The 19,794-nt window shown below is 39.9% G+C and overlaps 1 protein-coding gene across 5 annotated transcripts in view; it reads left to right on the forward strand.

Moving 5' to 3' along the window:
• The window catches only part of kif5ab (kinesin family member 5A, b), a 105,338-nt gene that overhangs the window by 67,842 nt on the left and 17,702 nt on the right, over positions 1-19,794 (forward strand). For 4 of the 5 annotated variants that reach the window (XR_013630309.1, XR_013630308.1, XR_013630310.1 and 1 more), the window contains exons 17-28: positions 453-570; positions 2,458-2,519; positions 2,908-3,017; positions 4,748-4,849; positions 5,164-5,224; positions 5,329-5,400; positions 7,125-7,229; positions 9,944-10,160; positions 13,333-13,552; positions 13,651-13,700; positions 18,834-18,861; positions 19,058-19,173. Coding sequence is in view for 1 of the 5 variants with exons in the window: in XM_078798689.1 (XP_078654815.1) it covers positions 453-570; positions 2,458-2,519; positions 2,908-3,017; positions 4,748-4,849; positions 5,164-5,224; positions 5,329-5,400; positions 7,125-7,229; positions 9,944-10,160; positions 13,333-13,552; positions 13,651-13,700; positions 18,834-18,861; positions 19,058-19,157 (1,245 nt within the window). In the remaining 4 variants the exon portion in view is untranslated. The remainder of the gene's footprint in view (positions 1-452; positions 571-2,457; positions 2,520-2,907; positions 3,018-4,747; positions 4,850-5,163; positions 5,225-5,328; positions 5,401-7,124; positions 7,230-9,943; positions 10,161-13,332; positions 13,553-13,650; positions 13,701-18,833; positions 18,862-19,057; positions 19,174-19,794) is intronic. The other variant, XR_013630311.1, reaches the window with a different exon arrangement.

The following is a 19,794-nucleotide window of genomic DNA, read 5'->3' on the forward strand; positions in this document are numbered from 1 at the left end:
TCAGTCGGCCAGATTCATTCTGCTAAGTGTGAGATACACGAGAAATATTATTAACGATTGACGGATTGCGATGTATGTTAATCATTGGGAAAGCTTGGATACACTTTTGTGTGTTGACTCATTGTCAGTGGATAGTAAATCTAGTTAAACACTGACTACTCTAAAGTGCATCCAAGTTTCATTTCTATAGTATTATCTCTTAAAAAAAATCAAATGTTTGACTCTACCACTACTGTGCTTGCAGACAATCATTTGGAGTATTCCGTGTATCGACACGATGGTGGAGTGTTAATCTTCCTGTTCTTGCAAGCTAAACAGTTTCCCTCCCGCGTCGTCATTAATACTCATGGCCGTTGCACTTCTGTCAAGTTTGCAAGCCTTCTAATTGTTCTCTGAGGTCATCTGCATCTTTAACGCGATTAAATTGCTCCTCTGATTGGATCGTTTTCCAGCACGAGGCCAAGATTCGCTCGCTCACCGAATACGCTCAAGACGTGGAGCTGAAGAGGAGACAGTTGGAGGAAAGCTGCGACTCTTTGAAAGAGGAGCTGTCCAAAGTCCAAGCTGGAGGTAAGCAATGTATACAGTATATGATATATCATGCATATCATGCATATATAAAGTATATGCAGTTCACTTTATGCTTTGAAATGACATATTTACACTGGAAAAAGAAGGCGGATCTTATCAATAGCTCTGTCAGGGAGAAGAAGCAGGTTGATAAATCAGGCTGAGAGTAAATCCACTCCGAGCAGGCAAGCAGCCTGCAGCTTTTTGAAAAACAATAGTAAAACAGATATGTGACACGCTCACCCACTGCACACTTGGAAAGACGATTAGGTAGCTGTTATGTTGTTGTCGAGCAGAACAATATCAGGACAAATAAATAATTTAAAATTTTAAAAACAGCCGCAGTGAGCTGAAACAATGAAACAGTGACAGTAAGTGACTCTATGCTTAATACAATTGAACTACAATGGAGAGTTTTTTTTCTTCTCGTACAGCGAGGGGGAAAAAACTTAACTTAGTGACTTCAATGCATGAATGGTTCCTGTCATGGAGCACGTGAGGAATAGCCTGACACATTGACAGTAAATTGCCTGCGGCCATGCCAAACCCGCAGATGCACATGAAAGAATCAGGGGAATCAATTCACTTCACTACTAAACTAAGCTCTGTGGTTCAATAGAGAAATATGGTGAAGAATCATGTGGTGCATATTAATTACCACAGGAAATTGGAAACAGTGCCTCTTTCTATTAATGGCACCCTGTTTGAGACCCTGCTCAAACTATCACCATCCCCACTAATCTCATTCAAGGTGTAGTTCCCAGCATGCCTTGTGTATGTGTTGATCATACTGCTGGGAGTGATATAGTGGCAGTGTTGCCACACACCGATCTGGCGACATTTCATTCCCTTTTGATGACATGTTTTCCAGGAATATCATAGGCATCATAGGGGAGATTTATGGTATTTGGGGACTCAAAAGTGAAAGCACGTATTGTTCTGCTAACAAGTCCGTCCGACAACCAGTCAGCTTGACCACAGTCAGATGCCACGGGGGTGAAGCTCACTATGTTTTACACTGCGAGATCGAAAACGCTAATGTTTTTTAAAGGGGACCTATAGACTCCTGTGGACTCCTATAGAGCAGCTACACACAATAACCCGCACAGAAAAATGTTTAGATTTTCCAGAATCTGCACCTATTCCAGCTGTATTTATTTGATTTGTGCTCCTATAGAGCAGCTACACACAATAACCCGCACAGAAAACTTTTTAGATTTTCCAGAATCTGCACCTATTCCAGCTGTATTTATTTGATTTGTGCTCCTATAGAGCAGCTACACACAATAACCCGCACAGAAAACTTTTTAGATTTTCCAGAATCTGCACCTATTCCAACTGTATTTATTTGATTTGTGCTCCTATAGAGCAGCTACACACAATAACCCGCACAGAAAACTTTTTTGATTTTCCAGAATCTGCACCTATTCCAGCTGTATTTTATTTGATTTGTGTTTCCTGCCACAGTGATGTGTTTTAATTTACTCCACCCACGGCCCGCCACTGCGCTGTGATTGGTCACACGCCGAAAGTGCTTTGTAACACCGAACCATATAAGGAAGTCCACACTAGCTCTGAACTCATTCATTCATTAATTTTCTACCGCTATTCCTCATAAGGGTCGCGGGGGTGCTGGAGCCTATCCCAGCTGTCTTTGAGCGAGAGGCGGGGTACACCCTGGACTGGTCGGCAGCCAATCACAGGGCACATATAGACAAACAACCATTCACACTCACTTTCATACCTATGGACAATTCCACAGAGATGACCAAGGGTGGAATGGAACCCTGGTCTCCTAGCCGTGACGTCTGCGCGCTAACCACTCGACCGCCGTGCAGCCGAGCTCTGAACTGTGTCATAAAATTTTTTAACGCGTGTGTGTTGCAGAGACCATTTCACAGTTGGCTAGGAGGGAGAATCACTCGGTGCAGGAATCCTTTGACATCCAGGTAACCATGGTAACAAGTGACCACAACCCAATACAATGGCCATTTTTCACATTGCTATCAGCTAACTGCAGACCGCCAACAGTCGGTTGTGACGCTACACCACATCGCTTCTGTGCTTGACTGCATGACCGATTCATCCTATTATTGATGTTTATTTTCCATAGATTGAATTAAATGAGGTGCCATTTTTAATTTATCATATTAGGAAGACATTTTAGACAATTGTATGGTTAGAATTTTGTGGTAAATTTTGGTCCAGCATGGACCAACCCTTTAGGATGAACTCCAACATATTCAGCAGTGATGATTACCTTTATCCATATTGTTTGTGCCTTTTCATCTGCTGTGATTCTTCTTAATTCTCCTCTCTTGTTTGGTTCTTCCTCAGAAGTCTCTGGAGGAGCAGATGGAGTCGCACCGCGCAACGCACAGCGAACAGATCGGCTGTCTGCGAGACAAGATCAGTGAGCAGCAGAGGATCATCAACGACTTAACAGAGTCAGTGCCTCATTGTCATTCATCACCTTCTCCGCACCGTTTTAGGAAGTAGGAGAACTTTAACTACACCTTCATAGTTAAAGTAATAGGAGGCATATTTGGCTCGCTCAATTTAAAAAAACTGAGGGGTTGTCCCAGAAGGTAGCTCCAGCAAAATGCATGGATCTGCTAAGGAGGGTGTGAGAGTGTAGTTATATAAACAATAATGTCAGGAATATATAGGTTTTCCAAAGTCCAAGATGGTAACTTTGGCTTTAGAGCACCTAGGAGTTCATAATAAAACCTCAGCACGTTCTGGAGTATCAGATGTGAAAACTGTAGAGCAGACTACTTCTTGTATATTATTTCCCAGAAGGCTTAGCTGTCTGGTAATACCCAAATAGCAGCAGCTGCAGATCTTAATGTGATTTGCTGCAGCCTGATTCTTAATAAGGTTGAAAGTGGATGTATGCTTGTCAGTAAGGGGGAAGTTGAATCAGAACATATAGTGTAATGGAAATATTAAATGCTACTCTATTCAGGTTTATTGGATTTATTTTTGATTTATTTTGTTTTCTGATAATACCACTTCCTATCTGTCAAACCACCATTAAAATATTTTATAATATGTTTAATTCATGAAGCTTTAGTGCAAATGTAGGCCACACAGTCAGGAGATCAGGAAGACCTGGGTTCGATTCTCCACTTGACATCTCTGTGTGGAGTTTGCATGTTTTCCCCGTGCATGTTTGGGTTTTCTCCGGGTACAAAACATGCTAGGTTAATTGGCGACTCCAAATTGTCCATTGGTATTTATGTGAGTGTGAATGGTTGTTTGTCTATATGTGCCCTGTGATTGGCTGGTGAGAAGTCCAGGTTGTACCTCGAATCTCGCCCAAAAACAGCTGGGATAGCCTCCAGCATACTCCCGCAACCCTAGTGATGATAAGCGGCATAGAAAATGGATGCTTCGAGAGACTAGCATTTTTGAAGTTGATTCTTAAAAACAGTAGAAACAATGCATTCCTGTCATATAGAGGATCTTTTTTTCACATTTTTGCAGTAAATTTCCTAAAAAAGCAGCAAGCTGTTGTCATATAGAGGATCTTTGACCAGTGTGTTTTGTAGTAGGTCTTCAAAAGCACTTATGCCTTATAGAGGATCTTTGACTAGCATCAAACAGCTTAGCACCTTGTCATATAAAGGATTTTTTTTTTTACTAGAGCAGTAGATTTTTTAAAACAGCAGAACACTCTTCAAAAAATCATATGGAGGATTTCTGACTAGTGTTTTTGCAGTACATTTCCTGTTGTATGAAGGATCTTTGTAATGGTAATGGTAATGGTTTTATTTCATTTGAACATGCATCAGATTACAATTGAGTGCATCCCATAATCAGTTCACAGTTCCACATGTCCAAAAGGAGTAGGAAGAAGCAAAGCGTATTAAATCCTACCCCTCCATCTGGTACTTTTACAATCAGTAACTGTTACATTTGATCACTTCCTGCTTTCCTAATATAGTTTAAGTTTTTTGGGGTTTTTTTACTATGATTTTTTGCAGTAAATTTCTAAAAACTTCAGAGAACCCGTGTAGGGAGGATCACTGACTAGCTTTTTTACGTTGGGAAAAATGTCAGCTTCAATTTGGAACATAATACCTTCCTCACTATTAAAGGTTGTGAGAGATAGAAGGTGTTTTATGGTGGTGTTTGGTTGAAGAGTCTCTGAGTCAGTGTGCATCCTTTTCAGCTATAACCAGAAACAAGAGCTGGAGCTGGAGCAACTTCACGGAGACTATGAACGTCTCCTGAGCCGAGAGCATCAAACGAGTCGACAGCTGGAGGAACTGACGTGAGTCTCCGCTTTTTGGCAGACTTTAAAGATCTCACCCATGTGTGGGGGGGGGGGGGGGGGGCACCTGCAGCTTTTGTTTCATTGTCTCCTTTAATTCTTCTGTATTTTCTGTCTTTTTTAAAAAATATATTATTGCATCTATGGGTGGAGTTTTTTTTCTCATCATACTCTGCACTGACCCTTGCAGGATATTGCATCACACAGCAAATTAGGTTTTTTTTTTTCAAATTGATCCCGACAAGTATGCAGCACACGCATGTGTTAAAGGGACGTTCATTGTGAATTCTCCTGTCTTTTCTGGCAAACTATAGATTTCTCCACGAACGACATGAGCAGTCAAAGCAGGATCTCAAGGGACTGGAAGAAACGGTCGTAAGTCATTACTTGAGTCACTTAGATGCAATGGATCCACGAAAGATGCTGATAAGTGCTTTAACTGTGTTGCTTTTTTCCTCCTTTTTCTACTCCTTTTGTAGGCTCGTGAGCTACACACCCTCCACAACCTGCGCAGGCTCTTTGTCCAAGACCTGACCACTCGAGTTAGAAAAGTAAGCCAACCAACACACTATAATAGTAATACGAATAGTACATAATACACACTCCACATAATGACCATTTAGCATTTGTTCACCCATTCATTCATTTTCTATACCGCTTATGCACATGAAGGTCGTGGGTGTGCTGGAGCCTATCCCAGCTGTCTTCAGACGAGAGGCGGGGTACACCCTGGACTAGTTACCAGCCAATCACAGGGCACATATAGACAAACAACCATTCACACTCACATTCATACCTATGGACAATTTGGAGTCGCCAATTAACCTAGCATGTTTTTGGAATGTGGGAGGAAACCGGAGTACCCGGAGAAAACCCACGCATGCACGGGGAGAACATGCAAACTCCACACAGAGATGGCCGAGGGTGGAATTGAACCCTGGTCTCCTAGCTGTGAGGTCATTCACACTCACATTCATACCTATGGACAATTTGGAGTGTGGATGAAAATGTCAAACTATCCAACCATCCATTTCCTGCATTGCTTATCCTCATTAGAGTGGCGGGGGTATGTTGGAGCGGTCCTGGTACGCCCTGGACTGGTCACCAGCCAATTGCTGGGCACATATGGGCATAAACAGTCATTCCCACCTGGACAATGGACAATGTGGCCAATTAACGTAAATATGCATATTTTTGGAATGTGGGAGGAAAATGGAGTATAAGGAGAAGACCCATGCACGCACAGGGAGTACATGCAAACTCCACACATGCCCTAGCGGAGAATCAAACCAAGGTCTTCCTGATTTCCTGACTGTGCGGCGACGTAACATGCTAACCACTCATCCATCGTGAAGCCCCAAATGCCAAACTAATGCAATGTAAATAAATAGACAATGTTCTCTATAGCAGTGATTTTCAACAACTGTGCCGCGTGAGAAATCGTCATGTGTGCCGTGAGGAATTATTCAATATCACTTTTTTTAATTAACATGTATTAATAATTTTCTGCAGATATTATGTCATTGTCGCGTGTCATTGGTGTAAAGACTGGCAGAGCAATGTAATATTTGTGCGTGTGGCAACACGTAGCTGATTGCCTCGCTCCTCTAATAGATTTAGTGACATTGACGTAGTGGTGACATTTTGTAACATTCATTCATTCATTCATTTTCTACCGCTTTTCCTCACGAGGCTCACGGGGGTGCTGGAGCCTATCCCAGCTGTCTTTGGGCAAGAGGCAGGGTACACCCTGGACTAGTCGCCAGCCAATCACAGGGCACATATAGACAAACAACCATTCACACTCACATTCATACCTATGGACAATTTGGAGTCGCCAATTAACCTAGCACTCGACCGCCGTGCCGCCCCCATTTTGTAACATTGTTGGTTAAATTAGTATGCGGATCAAAAGAATCTGCTGTGACGAGTCCGTAATCAGGAAAAAGCTGAAAGAAGCAAATAATGTTGGTTATTGGTGTGCCGCAACATTTTTCCAACGTAAAAAAACGTGCCGTGGCTCAAAAAAGGTTGAAAAACACTGATCTATAGTAAGACCACAGACGCACCCCAGGTATGATTAGTGTCAAAAATAGACATTTTTATGTCTCAATTACTCACTTACTGTCATTACTAGGACAGTAAGTGCCTATATTTTTTTACACAGATGTTGCCCTCAATCAATCATTTTTAATTGTAAAATCTTTGTAGCTTCAATAGAAACAAGTGGGTCTATTGAAAAGCGTATAAAAAGCTTGTTGTGTTTTATAACCAGAGTGCAGCGCTGGAGCCTGATGATAGCGGAGGATACATCACCCAAAAGCAGAAGATTTCCTTTCTTGAGAACAACTTGGACCAACTTACAAAAGTTCACAAGCAGGTAAATCACCATCGCAGATAAAACAGCAGTGATATTATATAGTAAATATTATATATTTATATTGAACTGTATAATCAATGCATTTTAGTATGATTACAATCATTTTTAACCTTTTCTTTAGTACAAATTTGCCCATTTCCCAGTCAAATACAAGGGAGAAACCTGAATATGAATATGAGACTGAGGCTATATGTCAGCATGTTGCTAATAATAATAATAATAATGTTGCAGAAACATTTATTATTATTATACACCATGGTTTTCTCCAGTCTATGTCATGTCTTTAATGTAAGTAAGCCATCATTATTCTTGTCTATGAATGAACAAGAGGCACTTGCAGTACTCTACCTCATTCTGAAGGTGCTTGTCACTGCTGCCCTTCTATAGCGATGAAAAGCCAGCGTTTTTTTTTTTTTTCATTTTTTATGTAATGCTCTGCTGAATGAATGACTTTGACTGCCAAGATGTAGGATTATATATCCAAGCTTACATTTCATGGAGAAGGATACCCCAGGTTATTGCCTGTACTTTCAAGTTGTTAAAAATGAGAAGCTACCATACCGTTTGTATTAGCATTGGAGCCTAAAACAACTCCTTTTGGAAGTGGAGAGAAAAAAACTAATTAAAAGTGTGAGCAGTGTGCAGCATCCGTCATTGTTCTCAGCCGGGCAAAAGCATCTCTCAGGATCATCAATCAGTCGAGTGCAGCAACTTCACACAAGTGTCTACTTGAGAAAAAAAAAAGACACAAGTATCCAAGCACCAAAGTGCCTTCAGGGAAACAAAGCACCACAGGAGAAAATACTAACTCAAACTGTAGTAAATGCAAATGAAGTCACCATGCTGGTGAACATGAACATGGCTCAATAAAACATACTTACTGCAGAGCCAAAGATGGATTTCAAATTGCGTTTGACTTTCAGGGTTCCATTTTTTCTTGCAAATTTAGATGACTTAAGTCACATTTTTTGATGTGAGGAGCACAAACTCTGTGGTCATAAATCAACAAAAGTCTTGGACTAAGCAGAGAATTATCTGCGCTGTAATAACCTAAACGACATAAGAGTTACACATGCATACACGGTGCCATTTTTATGATTTCACTTAATTAGTTAAAGAGTTAAAGAAAACTACATTCCTGCTACTGTCTAATGTACTTTTCAATTACTTTTCATTGTTCTACACCACACACATAACACATAGTCTCATTCTAAAATAACATTTTCGCAAATCATTTTGCTAGGCACAGAAATCATAATACAGTTGAACCTTGGTTAGTGTGTGCCCTGGTTAGCATGTTTTCTGGTTTTGTCTCAGTTTGCGTACATTCCCTGGTGAGCATATATGCATCTTGTTGGGTTGTTAATACACTGCATGAGTCCAAGAGCGTACTTAATCTGTTTTTTTCACAAAAAGTTGTCCCTTTGTAGCATCCTATTTGCTAACTTGCTAATATATGGAAACAAATCTTTTTGCTAGGCACAGAAATCATAATACAGTTGAACCTTGGTTAGTGTGTGCCCTGGTTAGCATGTTTTCTGGTTTTGTCTCAGTTTGCGTACATTCCCTGGTGAGCATATATGCATCTTGTTGGGTTGTTAATACACTGCATGAGTCCAAGAGCGTACTTAATCTATTTTTCTCACAAAAAGTTGTTCCTTTGTAGCATCCTATTTACTAACTTGCTAATATACGGAAACATCTATGATGGACTAAAAAACGTTCACACAAAACATGTTTATTTGATCATTTTACAATAATAGTTTTACATGCATAAAACAATTCTATACGCATATATGATGAATAAAAGTGATAAATGAACATTTAAAGTTACTTTTCATTGATGATTTCACATGATGTGTTGACAAAGACAAATTGTCCATAGGTATGAATGTGAGTGTGAATGGTTGTTTGTCTATATGTGCCCTGTGATTGGGTGGCGACCAGTCCAGGGTGTACCCGGCCTCTTGCTCAAAGACAGCTGGTATAGGCTCCAGCACCCCCGCGACCCTTATGAGGATAATCGGTACAAAATGAATGAATACTTAATAAATACCTTACTTTGTGTAGTCTGTATCTCTGCAGGAGTAGGATTAGCTTATAGGATCACATGCTGTGGCTGATTAGTTATTTCACTGACGCCAACCAAAACATGGTTTTGGATTGCAGCGTTTTGCATTGCTTTTCAGACAAAATGTGTTTTGGAAGGAAAATTGCCTCCCTATAGAGTTGTGAATGTAATTATTTCCCTCTATAATGAATACAATTGCACAGCGCACACTGAAACAGTAACAATATCACTGATCCACCATGAATGGTGAGCAAGCCTATTACTGAAGCCATCCATCCATCCACGGGTTTACTGGTGTTCACTGGTAGCTCTCAATTTGCAATACCTGAGTATATTGTCTCTCCTTTGCCAGAGGCTGTTTGCCCATCAAATCAGCTTTGTCAGTGGTTCCACCCAGCTGCATCTACTTGGCTCTGGCTGACACAAATGTTCCAGTTCGCTTGTTCATGTTCCAGGTCACTCTGTTAATTCGGCTGCAGTATATACTCTGTGCTGTGCCTGGGGAAACCATCAAACGGCCAAAATGAGGGCAGGCTGTTTGAAATGTAGTTTAATAATTACTGTTGCAAACTAGGTAGTCAAATTACTAATTAGCATGTTTTTTTTTTAATGACACTTTAGCCATTGTGGCTTTTTATTGCAGCTGGTACGAGACAATGCAGACCTTCGCTGTGAGCTTCCCAAACTGGAGAAACGTTTACGGTCTACAGCTGAGCGAGTCAAGGCACTGGAGGGTGCGCTGAAGGAGGCGAAAGAGGGCGCCATGAAAGATCGACACCGTTACCAGCAGGAGGTGGAGCGTATCAAAGATGTTATGAGAGTGCGAAATCCCTTCCGTCGCCCTCATGCCGCACACATAGGTAACTATCTTACAAACTCATGCTTTCTTCACTGGAATGCTAAGTAAGAAAAAATGGCTTAGAAGCATTTTAGCCAACTATTGTAGGTTGTGTTCGAAAAAGACTTTCATTTTTAAGAAAATCGCTTGCAGGAAGAAGATACTAGGAAGATTTTGTGCTTAAACAATCAACTCAATCAACTCAATCAAAACTAGGATGAGGGTTTTTTTTTTAGCACTTTTAATGATAAAGACGTTAAATGTTACTGTGACCTCATCGTCTTCCGGATATGCGGTGGTCATGGGAGTTGTGAAATACAGTTGATTCACTTCATGTTTTAACTAATCTGTTTTTATTTGATTCTTCTTATCAGTGAAAATAATGGGGACAATATGCAAAGCAAGGATGTTTTGTATGTCTTTAGACCTATGCTCTAGATCAGTAGGAAGAAGCAAAGCTTATTAAATCCTACCCCTCCAATTGGTACTTTTACAATCAGTCACTGTTACATTTGTTCACTTCCTGCTTTCCTAATATAATTTAAGTTATTTTTTTATAATTTTTAAAAAATATAATAATTTATTTTTTTTAATTTTATTTATTCATTCATTCATTTTCTACCACTTATCCTCACGAGGGATGCGGGGGGTGCTGGAGCCTATCCCAGCCGTCTTCGGGCGAGAGGCGGGGTACACCCTGGGCTGGTCGCCAGCCAATAACTGGGCACATTTATCTATTTATTTATGTATGTATGTATGTATGTATGTATGTATGTATGTATGTATGTATGTATGTATGTATGTATGTATGTATCTATCTATCTATCTATCTATCTATCTATCTATCTATTTATTTTTTAATTTTTTAATGTTTTAATTTTTTAATTTTTTAATTTTTTAATTTTTTAATTTTTTAATTTTTTAATTTTTTAATTTTTTAATTTTTTTATTTATTTATTTATTTATTTTTTTATTTTTTTTTTTTTTATTTTTTTTTTATTGTTATTTATTTATTTATTTTTATTGTTATTGAATTGATTGTATAGATTGTATTATCCTTGAATCCTATCGGCAACCACAAATCGGGATACAAATTGAATCGTTATTAAAATGAATCATTACACCAAACCATAGAAGAAGAAAGAACGAAAGCTCATTGTCTTCTGCTCACAAGGACAGTAACTGCGTGTGTGAGTCATTATGTAGTATAAGGCAACAAAATAGCAGGAGAATTCTGACTGACGGGAGCCATGTTTGTTGAAATATTCCGATATTATGTCATCTGGTCATGTGACCGCAACAAGGTGGCGGTGGGTCAGTAACATCATCATTCCCGTGTTGGCTTGTTTAGATGGCTATGCCATTTTGACCTGAAAACACCCCCCCCCCCATATGTCATATAGATTTGAATGTAGAACCCAATTTAGGAAATGTGACTATTAACTTTGGGCAGGCTGTCTATGTGTTTCATCACCTTCATGTGTTATAATTGCCCCTGCGTTGCAGCGTGAGAATGCTCTCACATAGTGCAACCATCGCCTCGTGTCTGCTGTGATTTCTGCCCTGCTCTCACCCCCCCCCACCCCTCAAAAGCGTGGGTGGGTGCATGTCTGTGTATCCTCAAGTTACTCTCTCCAGCTCCTTGTTATTTCCCATGGTTTTTGACCGACACATATTGCCGTTTCTTTGTATGAATATCATTAAGTCTCACAAGAAACTCAAAATGACTTTTTTCTTGTCACTTTCAGATTTTATCAGTCAATATTTTTTGCTGTGAAGGAAAAAGGTATTAGTTTGAAGGTCTCACAATCTGGCCACCCATGAGATCGTTTTGACAATACCAGCTCATTTTATTTTTTGCGAAGGGGCAAAAAAAATTTTTTTTTTTTAGAGCTTAACTTCTTGTATGATGATAAGCAGACACACACTACTCTACACCCACTGGCTAAAATATTAGCTACACGTAGATGTCTGCTGTTTATGGGTGTTACCTTCCTAGACGCTCTCGAATGGCAAAGAAAATGCGAGTAATTGATGTGCCCATAAGTGCATTTTTCATAAATTATGGCTGACCTGAGGTGAATGAGATATGTTTTAAAAATAGATTGAAAACGTGCAATTTCACAGATTCATCAATGCTGAAGCACGCATTATGCAGGTATCCGGTACATTTGGAAAATATAAATAAAAAACATGCATATTGAAGCATATTTTACTTTTTTTGCCTAACTGAAGCATTTCTAAGCATAAAAATGGCTAAAAAAAACTAGGGATTTTTTGTAGTACTCTGCACTGGCCTCTAGATGTCAGTAATGTTACTTTAATGGTAGGTGAGACACACAAGCACCAGACTTGATCACCGGAACAAGAAGCTTTTATTGCAGTTTTTTCAGATTTATGTGGCACTAGTCACGATCTAGCATCGTTTTAATTGTAAACAAGTGATTTATGTCACAACACGTATAATTATCCCTAAAATGCTAAAACTCAACTCTGAACCCCTGACATCACTTCCTGTCTGCCTGCTTCACTCATCTCCCCTATCACCGGAACACATGTACAACAACACAGTCTTACTTGTGTTTTAAATAGCTTATTTACTCTTATTATGGGGGTGTATTTGGTAATAATGTGTGTAAAAGTTACTATAGAGGTGTTATTTTTATTGCTATAATTATTTGTGGGATCTAATAATTTATTATAATTATAATAATAATTAATAATAATAATTATTATTATTATAAATTATTATTATGAGGTAGGGCGGCACGACGGTCGAGTGGTTAGTGCACAGACCTCACAGCTAGGAGACCAGGGTTCAATTCCACCCTCGGCCATCTCTGTGTGGAGTTTGCATGTTCTCCCCGTGCATGCGTGGGTTTTCTCCGGGTATTCCGGTTTCCTCCCACATTCCAAAAACAGAGGCAGGGTACACCCTGGACTGATCGCCAGCCAATCACAGGGCACATATAGACAAACAACCATTCACACTCACATTCATACCTATGGACAATTTGGAGTCGCCAATTAACCTAGCATGTTTTTGGAATGTGGGAGGAAACCGGAGTACCCGGAGAAAACCCACACAAAATATGACATTTCTATATACTGTATGAGTGATTACTGTATATCTGTTTACATTATATGTTTTTGTTTTACATCACAACATTAGTTTGTATTTTTTTTTTTCACAGCCAAGCCTGTGCGTCCTGGCCACCCCTCCCCCACTCACACCGTTTTCATCCGAGGCTACAACGATCACCCGGTTGCTCTTCCTGATGTTCCTCACGAAGACGCACAAATTCCACAAACCGATGCTGCTGCTCGGCCACTGGAAAGCGAACATACTGCACCTGAAACCAACCAGAACCGGCCCGCCAAGCACTTTGACCACCAGAACAATGCACAGAACACGTGAGCAGCCGGGGATGCATAATATTATGTGTGTGTTTGTTTACTAGCAATCACAATAAAAATGTGATTATTGTTTGTGCTCCTCCTGCTGTTTGTAGGCCCCCTGCAAGCCAAAACGACACCGCAGAGATGCTTGATTCGGAAAATGGTGAGCTCAAGCCCATGAGAATAATGATTTGTACAACAGTAGATCCCTGCTATTCAGCAATTGCGACTCCCATAAAAATGTATATTTTTGATATTCTAATCAAGCCAGGGATATGCCTATGGTGCTACTGTACATAGCATCAATTTCCTTGAGGAAGTGCTTTCATTTTGGAATGAATTAGCTTAAAATTTATAGCCGTACACCCACTACACAAATCAAACGGAATGCCAAGGCTGCCATAAATAACACAAGTAACCAGAGGTGTGGATCCAAGTCACACAACTTGGACTTGAGTCAGATTCAAGTCACAATGATGACTTTTGATGACTTTGGTGTTGACTTGACAATAGCAATAATGACTTGCAACTTGACTCGGCATTTGACACTAATGACTCGGACTTTAGTCTGATGACTACTTGACTATTAGACATTTTCAGTCAATGTGTACCCATTCAAAGTATTAACTAACATGATTGTTATGTAATTTCCAGCAAGACAACATATTTTCCCATAAAATCTGCCACATTGAATGCATCTATTCAGGTCAAATCATGTTTAAGAACAAACAACAAAATGTGTGGATTACATGAAGCATTTCTCAGGACTGGGAAATTTCAAGCCTATGATTTCGGCCGGGCAGCACGGCGGGCTAGTGGTTAGCGCGCAGAACTCACAGCTAGGAGACCAGGGTTCAATTCCACCCTCGGCCATCTCTGTGTGGAGTTTGCATGTTCTCCCCGTGCATGCATGGGTTTTCTCCGAGTACTCCGGTTTCCTCCCACATTCCAAAAACATGCTAGGTTAATTGGCCACTCCAAATTGTCCATAGGTATGAATGTGAGTGTGAATGGTTGTTTGTCTATATGTGCCCTGTGATTGGCTGGCCACCAGTCCAGGGTGTACCCCGCCTCTCACCCGAAGACAGCTGAGATAGGCTCCAGCACCCCTCCGCGACCCTTGTGAGGAAAAGCGGTAGAAAATGAATGAATGAATGAATGATTTCGGCCTTGACTCGACTTGTCTTGTCTTGCCTTGAGACTTGACTTGGACTTGCATGTCCTTACTTTACTCTTTACTTGAGACTTGCTAATCAGTGACCTGCACCGACCTCTGCAAGTAAGACACGTAGAACACGTAATGTGATGCCTATACATGCAAAACTATATTATTTTCTCCTGATTTATAACCTGCACGACATGCTGGGTAACTTCCTTTTGGAGAAGTGTACTTTCCAGTGTGCATTGCCCTGAAGTTCAATTCAATGAACTCTGTAATTGTGTGCATACATGTTTGTTTCTCCGCGCATCTGTGTCAACACCTATAGTCGACTAAATAGAGCGAGTGAACCCCCATCGGTCATTCAGTCTTTTTGTCCCAATGAGTAGAGGTGTGCTACGCGCTAGTTATGTGTGATCGAGTACTTTCTTGGTTCCTGTTGTGTGTAAAACACAATCTGATGTCAATTTCAGCCCGTTTGCACATCACAGGAAAAAGTTAGTGATGAAGACAATTACATAAATAATACGAAACAGTGTATTTATGTTTATGTTTCTCATAGTATAACATCTCATTGTTCATTTTGCTGTACATGTACTTTGATCAAACTCAAAAAAATAATTACACCTCATTAAATGTAAACAGCATATTCCACACACAAAGTCAAATTAAGGAAGTGTACATGCAAATGAGCTGACGTCTGCATTGACACATAATGTCAACTTCCCCAAGGGTCTGTTTTTTTCTCTGCCAATAAATAGCCTAATTATGGAGATTATACGAGCAAAATGTTATGTTTTCCCTCAAATAAAAAAAATATTTGTATCAAAAAATCCACACATTTTCACAGTAACAAATGCTGAATATCACCTCTGTCACATAGTTCATCTCCATGAGCTGACTTCTTTAGTTTGCCTTCGTAGCAGTGATTGATACATTTAGATACATATTTAAACAGGATGCATGCATATCACCTGTTCATCATTCCATGCATGACTTGTGTGATAAGAGTCCATCATTAAAGGGTTCTGGAGTAGACAGATAAGGCTCCCTGTGTCAGCTCATGTCAGCAAGAATGATAGCATTTCCTATGTTATGTTAATGATAGCACACCTTCTTAAATCCAGCTGTAGTAAAAAAAAAAAAAAACGGAAAAGCTAAAATTACCATCACTATAACAAACTAAAATAGTTTTAAATGACCTATTTCCTATTTGTTGGTGTGTTTAGGGTGATTTCCACTCAGATGGATGCATATTTTTGGACTTACGTGTGGAGAGTTCCAATAAGCTGCAGCAGAAACTGTACAGTATGTGAGACTGTCCAAGCATTGTACCTCAAAATGCCTTTCTGGTACATTTCAGGAGAGGACATGACGGTTCCTGCTGGGTTTGCATTATCCGCCACATATTTTCTTCCTGCAAAAGATACACTCCCACAATCCGGCCGCCCACAAGGTTCCCTGACAATAGTCAAAGTCGTTAAATTTGCACAAAGTGCAAAATTTACGACAGCCTGAGCCTTGTATAACAATGAGTGGAAGCCTATGATTTGTACGCTCACTGCTGCACAATCAATACAGACCTAATATAAAGATAAAATTGTTCCTTTACAAAGATGATGATGTGATCGATGCATTTTTATTGTGGGAATAGTTTGCAATGCTATTGAACTGCACAGTATAATATCCTGTTTCCCTTAAAAGCAACATAAGAGGATGAAAATACCAAAATCACTTCTTAGGATAATAAATAGCGAATAGAATAGAAATAGGATAATGAAGCACCCAGGGAGTGTGCATTTTTTTTTAGCTTTCAAGTGTGTGAGAAGCCAGAATGGTGATGATTCCCCGCATGAGTAGTTCAGGGACACAAGATGAGATAGAAATACAGACGACACCGCTCATACAAAATACCCACTAATGTAATTGACTGACTTTGGCTCTGTGGATGTTTAGTCATTTTTATGTGGAGAAGATTGTGTGAGGAGTGATGGCGTCCTCAGCAGGAGAATGTCAGTGTGGTCATTTGTGGGAAGTGGAGAAATAAAGTGACCTTTTACAAGCTAGGGCTATTATTTGTCTTCTTAGGGGAACAGATACCTGATAGAAAAGCATTATTTTGTTTGAGGATGGAACATTATTATGAACAGCATGTAAATGTCATTTTATCACATTAACAAATCAGGCATAACAACGGGAGGCTGTCTGAGGACTGTGATCTATCTGTGGCAGTGTTGGGTTGTGTGGAGATGGTCAAATAATATATAGACATCTAGTATTTGTAGTTCAAATGTGTTTACTACTACAAATTAACTTTCTGTTGCTTGTTTTTGTTTTTTTAAAATGTCACAACTTTTAAAATGATACAATTTTTTCACTTTCCGATCCAATACCGATATCAATACGATATCAGCACAGATCATACATTTATTATTTAGTAGTATGGAATGTTGGATAACGTCAAGGTCAAGTGATATTACTCAGAGAATAATAGTCAGCAGCAGTAGGTGTGACATAAACCTTGATGAGTCTTGTGCTTCACTGAGAATAGGCATAAATAGCGAGGCTCGACATGCTCAATCAAGCATTTAAACCAGACCAGTGCCGTCATGAGGCCCATTTTAAAAGGGGCTTCAGCCCCCCTAAAATGTTCTTAAACCCCCCTAAATCATTTGATATTTTTTATTGATTTTTATTTTAATTGATTTTTTTTTTTTACAAAAAAAAATCTCAGCTGCACGTTCGTCGAGTGGTTAGCGGACTCACAGCAGACCACACAGCTAGGAGACCAGAGTTCAATTCCACCCTCGGCCATCTCTGTGTGGAGTTTTCATGTTCTCCCCGTGCATGCGTGGGTTTTCTCCGGGTACTCGGGTTCTGCATGCTGAATAAAGTGAATAAATTTATTTTTGTGGGGAAAAACTGTATGGTAGCTTAAAGGGGACCTACAAATTATTAGCTGTACAAGACGAGTGGGATCAATCACAGTTGAGTGGGCTTGCTCGGATGCGGGCAATATGTGGAATAAATTAAAAACAGACCGTTTTGGCAATCCAAGGAAATACAGTTGGACTAGGTGCAGATTGTGGAAGATCTAGAAAGCTTTGTCAGCGGGTTATTGTGTGTAGCTGCTCTATAGGAGTCAATACAATACATATGAATGTTTTTGGATTGGAGGGGGATCCCACAGAAAGACCCACGGCTCATTGACAAGAGCAATATGTGCTTTAGATTAGATTAGATTAGATTAGATTAGATTAGATTAGATTAGATTAGATTAGATTAGATTAGATTAGATTAGATTAGATTAGATTAGATCAGGGGTGGGCAAATATTTTGACTCGTGGGCCGCATTGAGTTAACAAAATTGTCCGGGGGGGCCAGAACATATATTTAACACACACACACACACACACACACACACTATTTTATACTATATAATTTTCCTTGAATTATTTGTCTAATTTTATCTGTAAAAGTGTTATACTATCAGCTTTTTCAGGAGCACTTTAAACATCAGACCACATCAAACTATGTCATTTAATTTTACAGTTTTCTTGTTTGTTTTTTTATTAGCTGTACAAGACGAGTGGTATCAATCACAGTCGAGTGGGCTTGCTCGAATGCGGGCAATATGTGGAATAAATTAAAACAGACCGTTTTGGCAATCCAAGGAAATACAGTTGGACTAGGTGCAGATTGTGGAAGATCTAGAAAGCTTTCTCTGCGGGTTATTGTGTGTAGCTGCTCTATAGGAGTCAATACAAAGGGCTAAAAATGAACATAATTGGTCCCCTTTAAGTAAGGTTTTCTCCTGAGATAAACCACTGAAGGCTGAATAAACAATAATAAATAATAAAGTCAGGGTCTAACTATAAAGTGGCAATGCTCAGCAAGGCAGTGAACCCCCAAAATGCTCACAGCGCCCTGAACAGATGTGCAGAGCCTTCATGCATGCTTGCATGCATGCTGTTTAGCCCACCATTTGTTCCTACTGTACACAAAACATGCGTTATTTCCCCAAAGGGGACATTCAGAACATAGGAATTGAAATGACTTGAAATGAGATGCATGTCACAGTGCTGCCCACTGTGCATGTGCCTGCACCCTCCCTCACACACGTCTCTGTGTCCACAGGAAACACCACAGACATCAATGACAACAGGTAAGACTCCATCTTGGATCTCCATTCTGCAGACTGACAAGCAGGAATACTTTTGGGAAGATTAAATTTTATTCCTCAGAGGGGGAATCTTTGCTGTACCGTAGTGTCAGTGATGCGTATAGCAGGTTTCTTGTCAGCGGTGGAACGCGGAGCTATTCGATATTGATGTTGATGCTGATTGCTCTCTGTTGTGCAGCATGTGTTTGAATGTCAACGCCGTGTCCTCAACTGACATATGTGACAACCGGGACCCGTCCAAATTCAGCGGCTTGCACTCGGAGGCCACCGCCAGCTAATACAAAAGTCAGCTAGGTAAGAACTCACTTGATATATCAGCCGTTACGTAAAAACACATTTCATCAATCAGCTTTACCCTGCGGAATAAATTAATCCATCTTTTCTCTCGAGTGCTTGAAGCAACATTTCTTTGTGTTGTCCACCGTTTTTCATGCAAAACTGCATTGCCACCAGTTATTTATTATAGTTATTTATTACCACTTATTTGCAATATTGCACATAACGCTTTCAAGCACACAAGCACACATGAAAAGTAAAACAAATATGTTCCTTGTGTGTTTTTATGTTACAAGCAAGACTGAACTGACTGTGAATGTTTCTGGATTGGAGGGGGATCCCACAGAAAGACCCACGGCTCATTGACAAGAGCAATATGTGCTTTAGATTAGATTAGATTAGATTAGATTAGATTAGATTAGATTAGATTAGATTAGATTAGATTAGATTAGATCATGCATTGAGCGTGCATGCGTGGGTTTACTCCGGTTTCCTCCCACATTCCAAAAACATGCTAGGTTAATTGGCGACTCCAAATTGTCCATAGGTATGAATGTGAGTGTGAATGGTTGTTTGTCTATATCTGCCCTGTGATTGGCTGGCGACCAGTCCAATCACAGTGTACCCCGTCTCTCGCCC

The sequence above is a fragment of the Doryrhamphus excisus genome, linkage group LG18, assembly GCF_037039965.1.
Source record: "Doryrhamphus excisus strain RoL-2023G ecotype Guam linkage group LG18, RoL_Dexc_Guam_v1.1, whole genome shotgun sequence".
In the NCBI taxonomy this organism is placed as follows: domain Eukaryota; kingdom Metazoa; phylum Chordata; class Actinopteri; order Syngnathiformes; family Syngnathidae; genus Doryrhamphus; species Doryrhamphus excisus.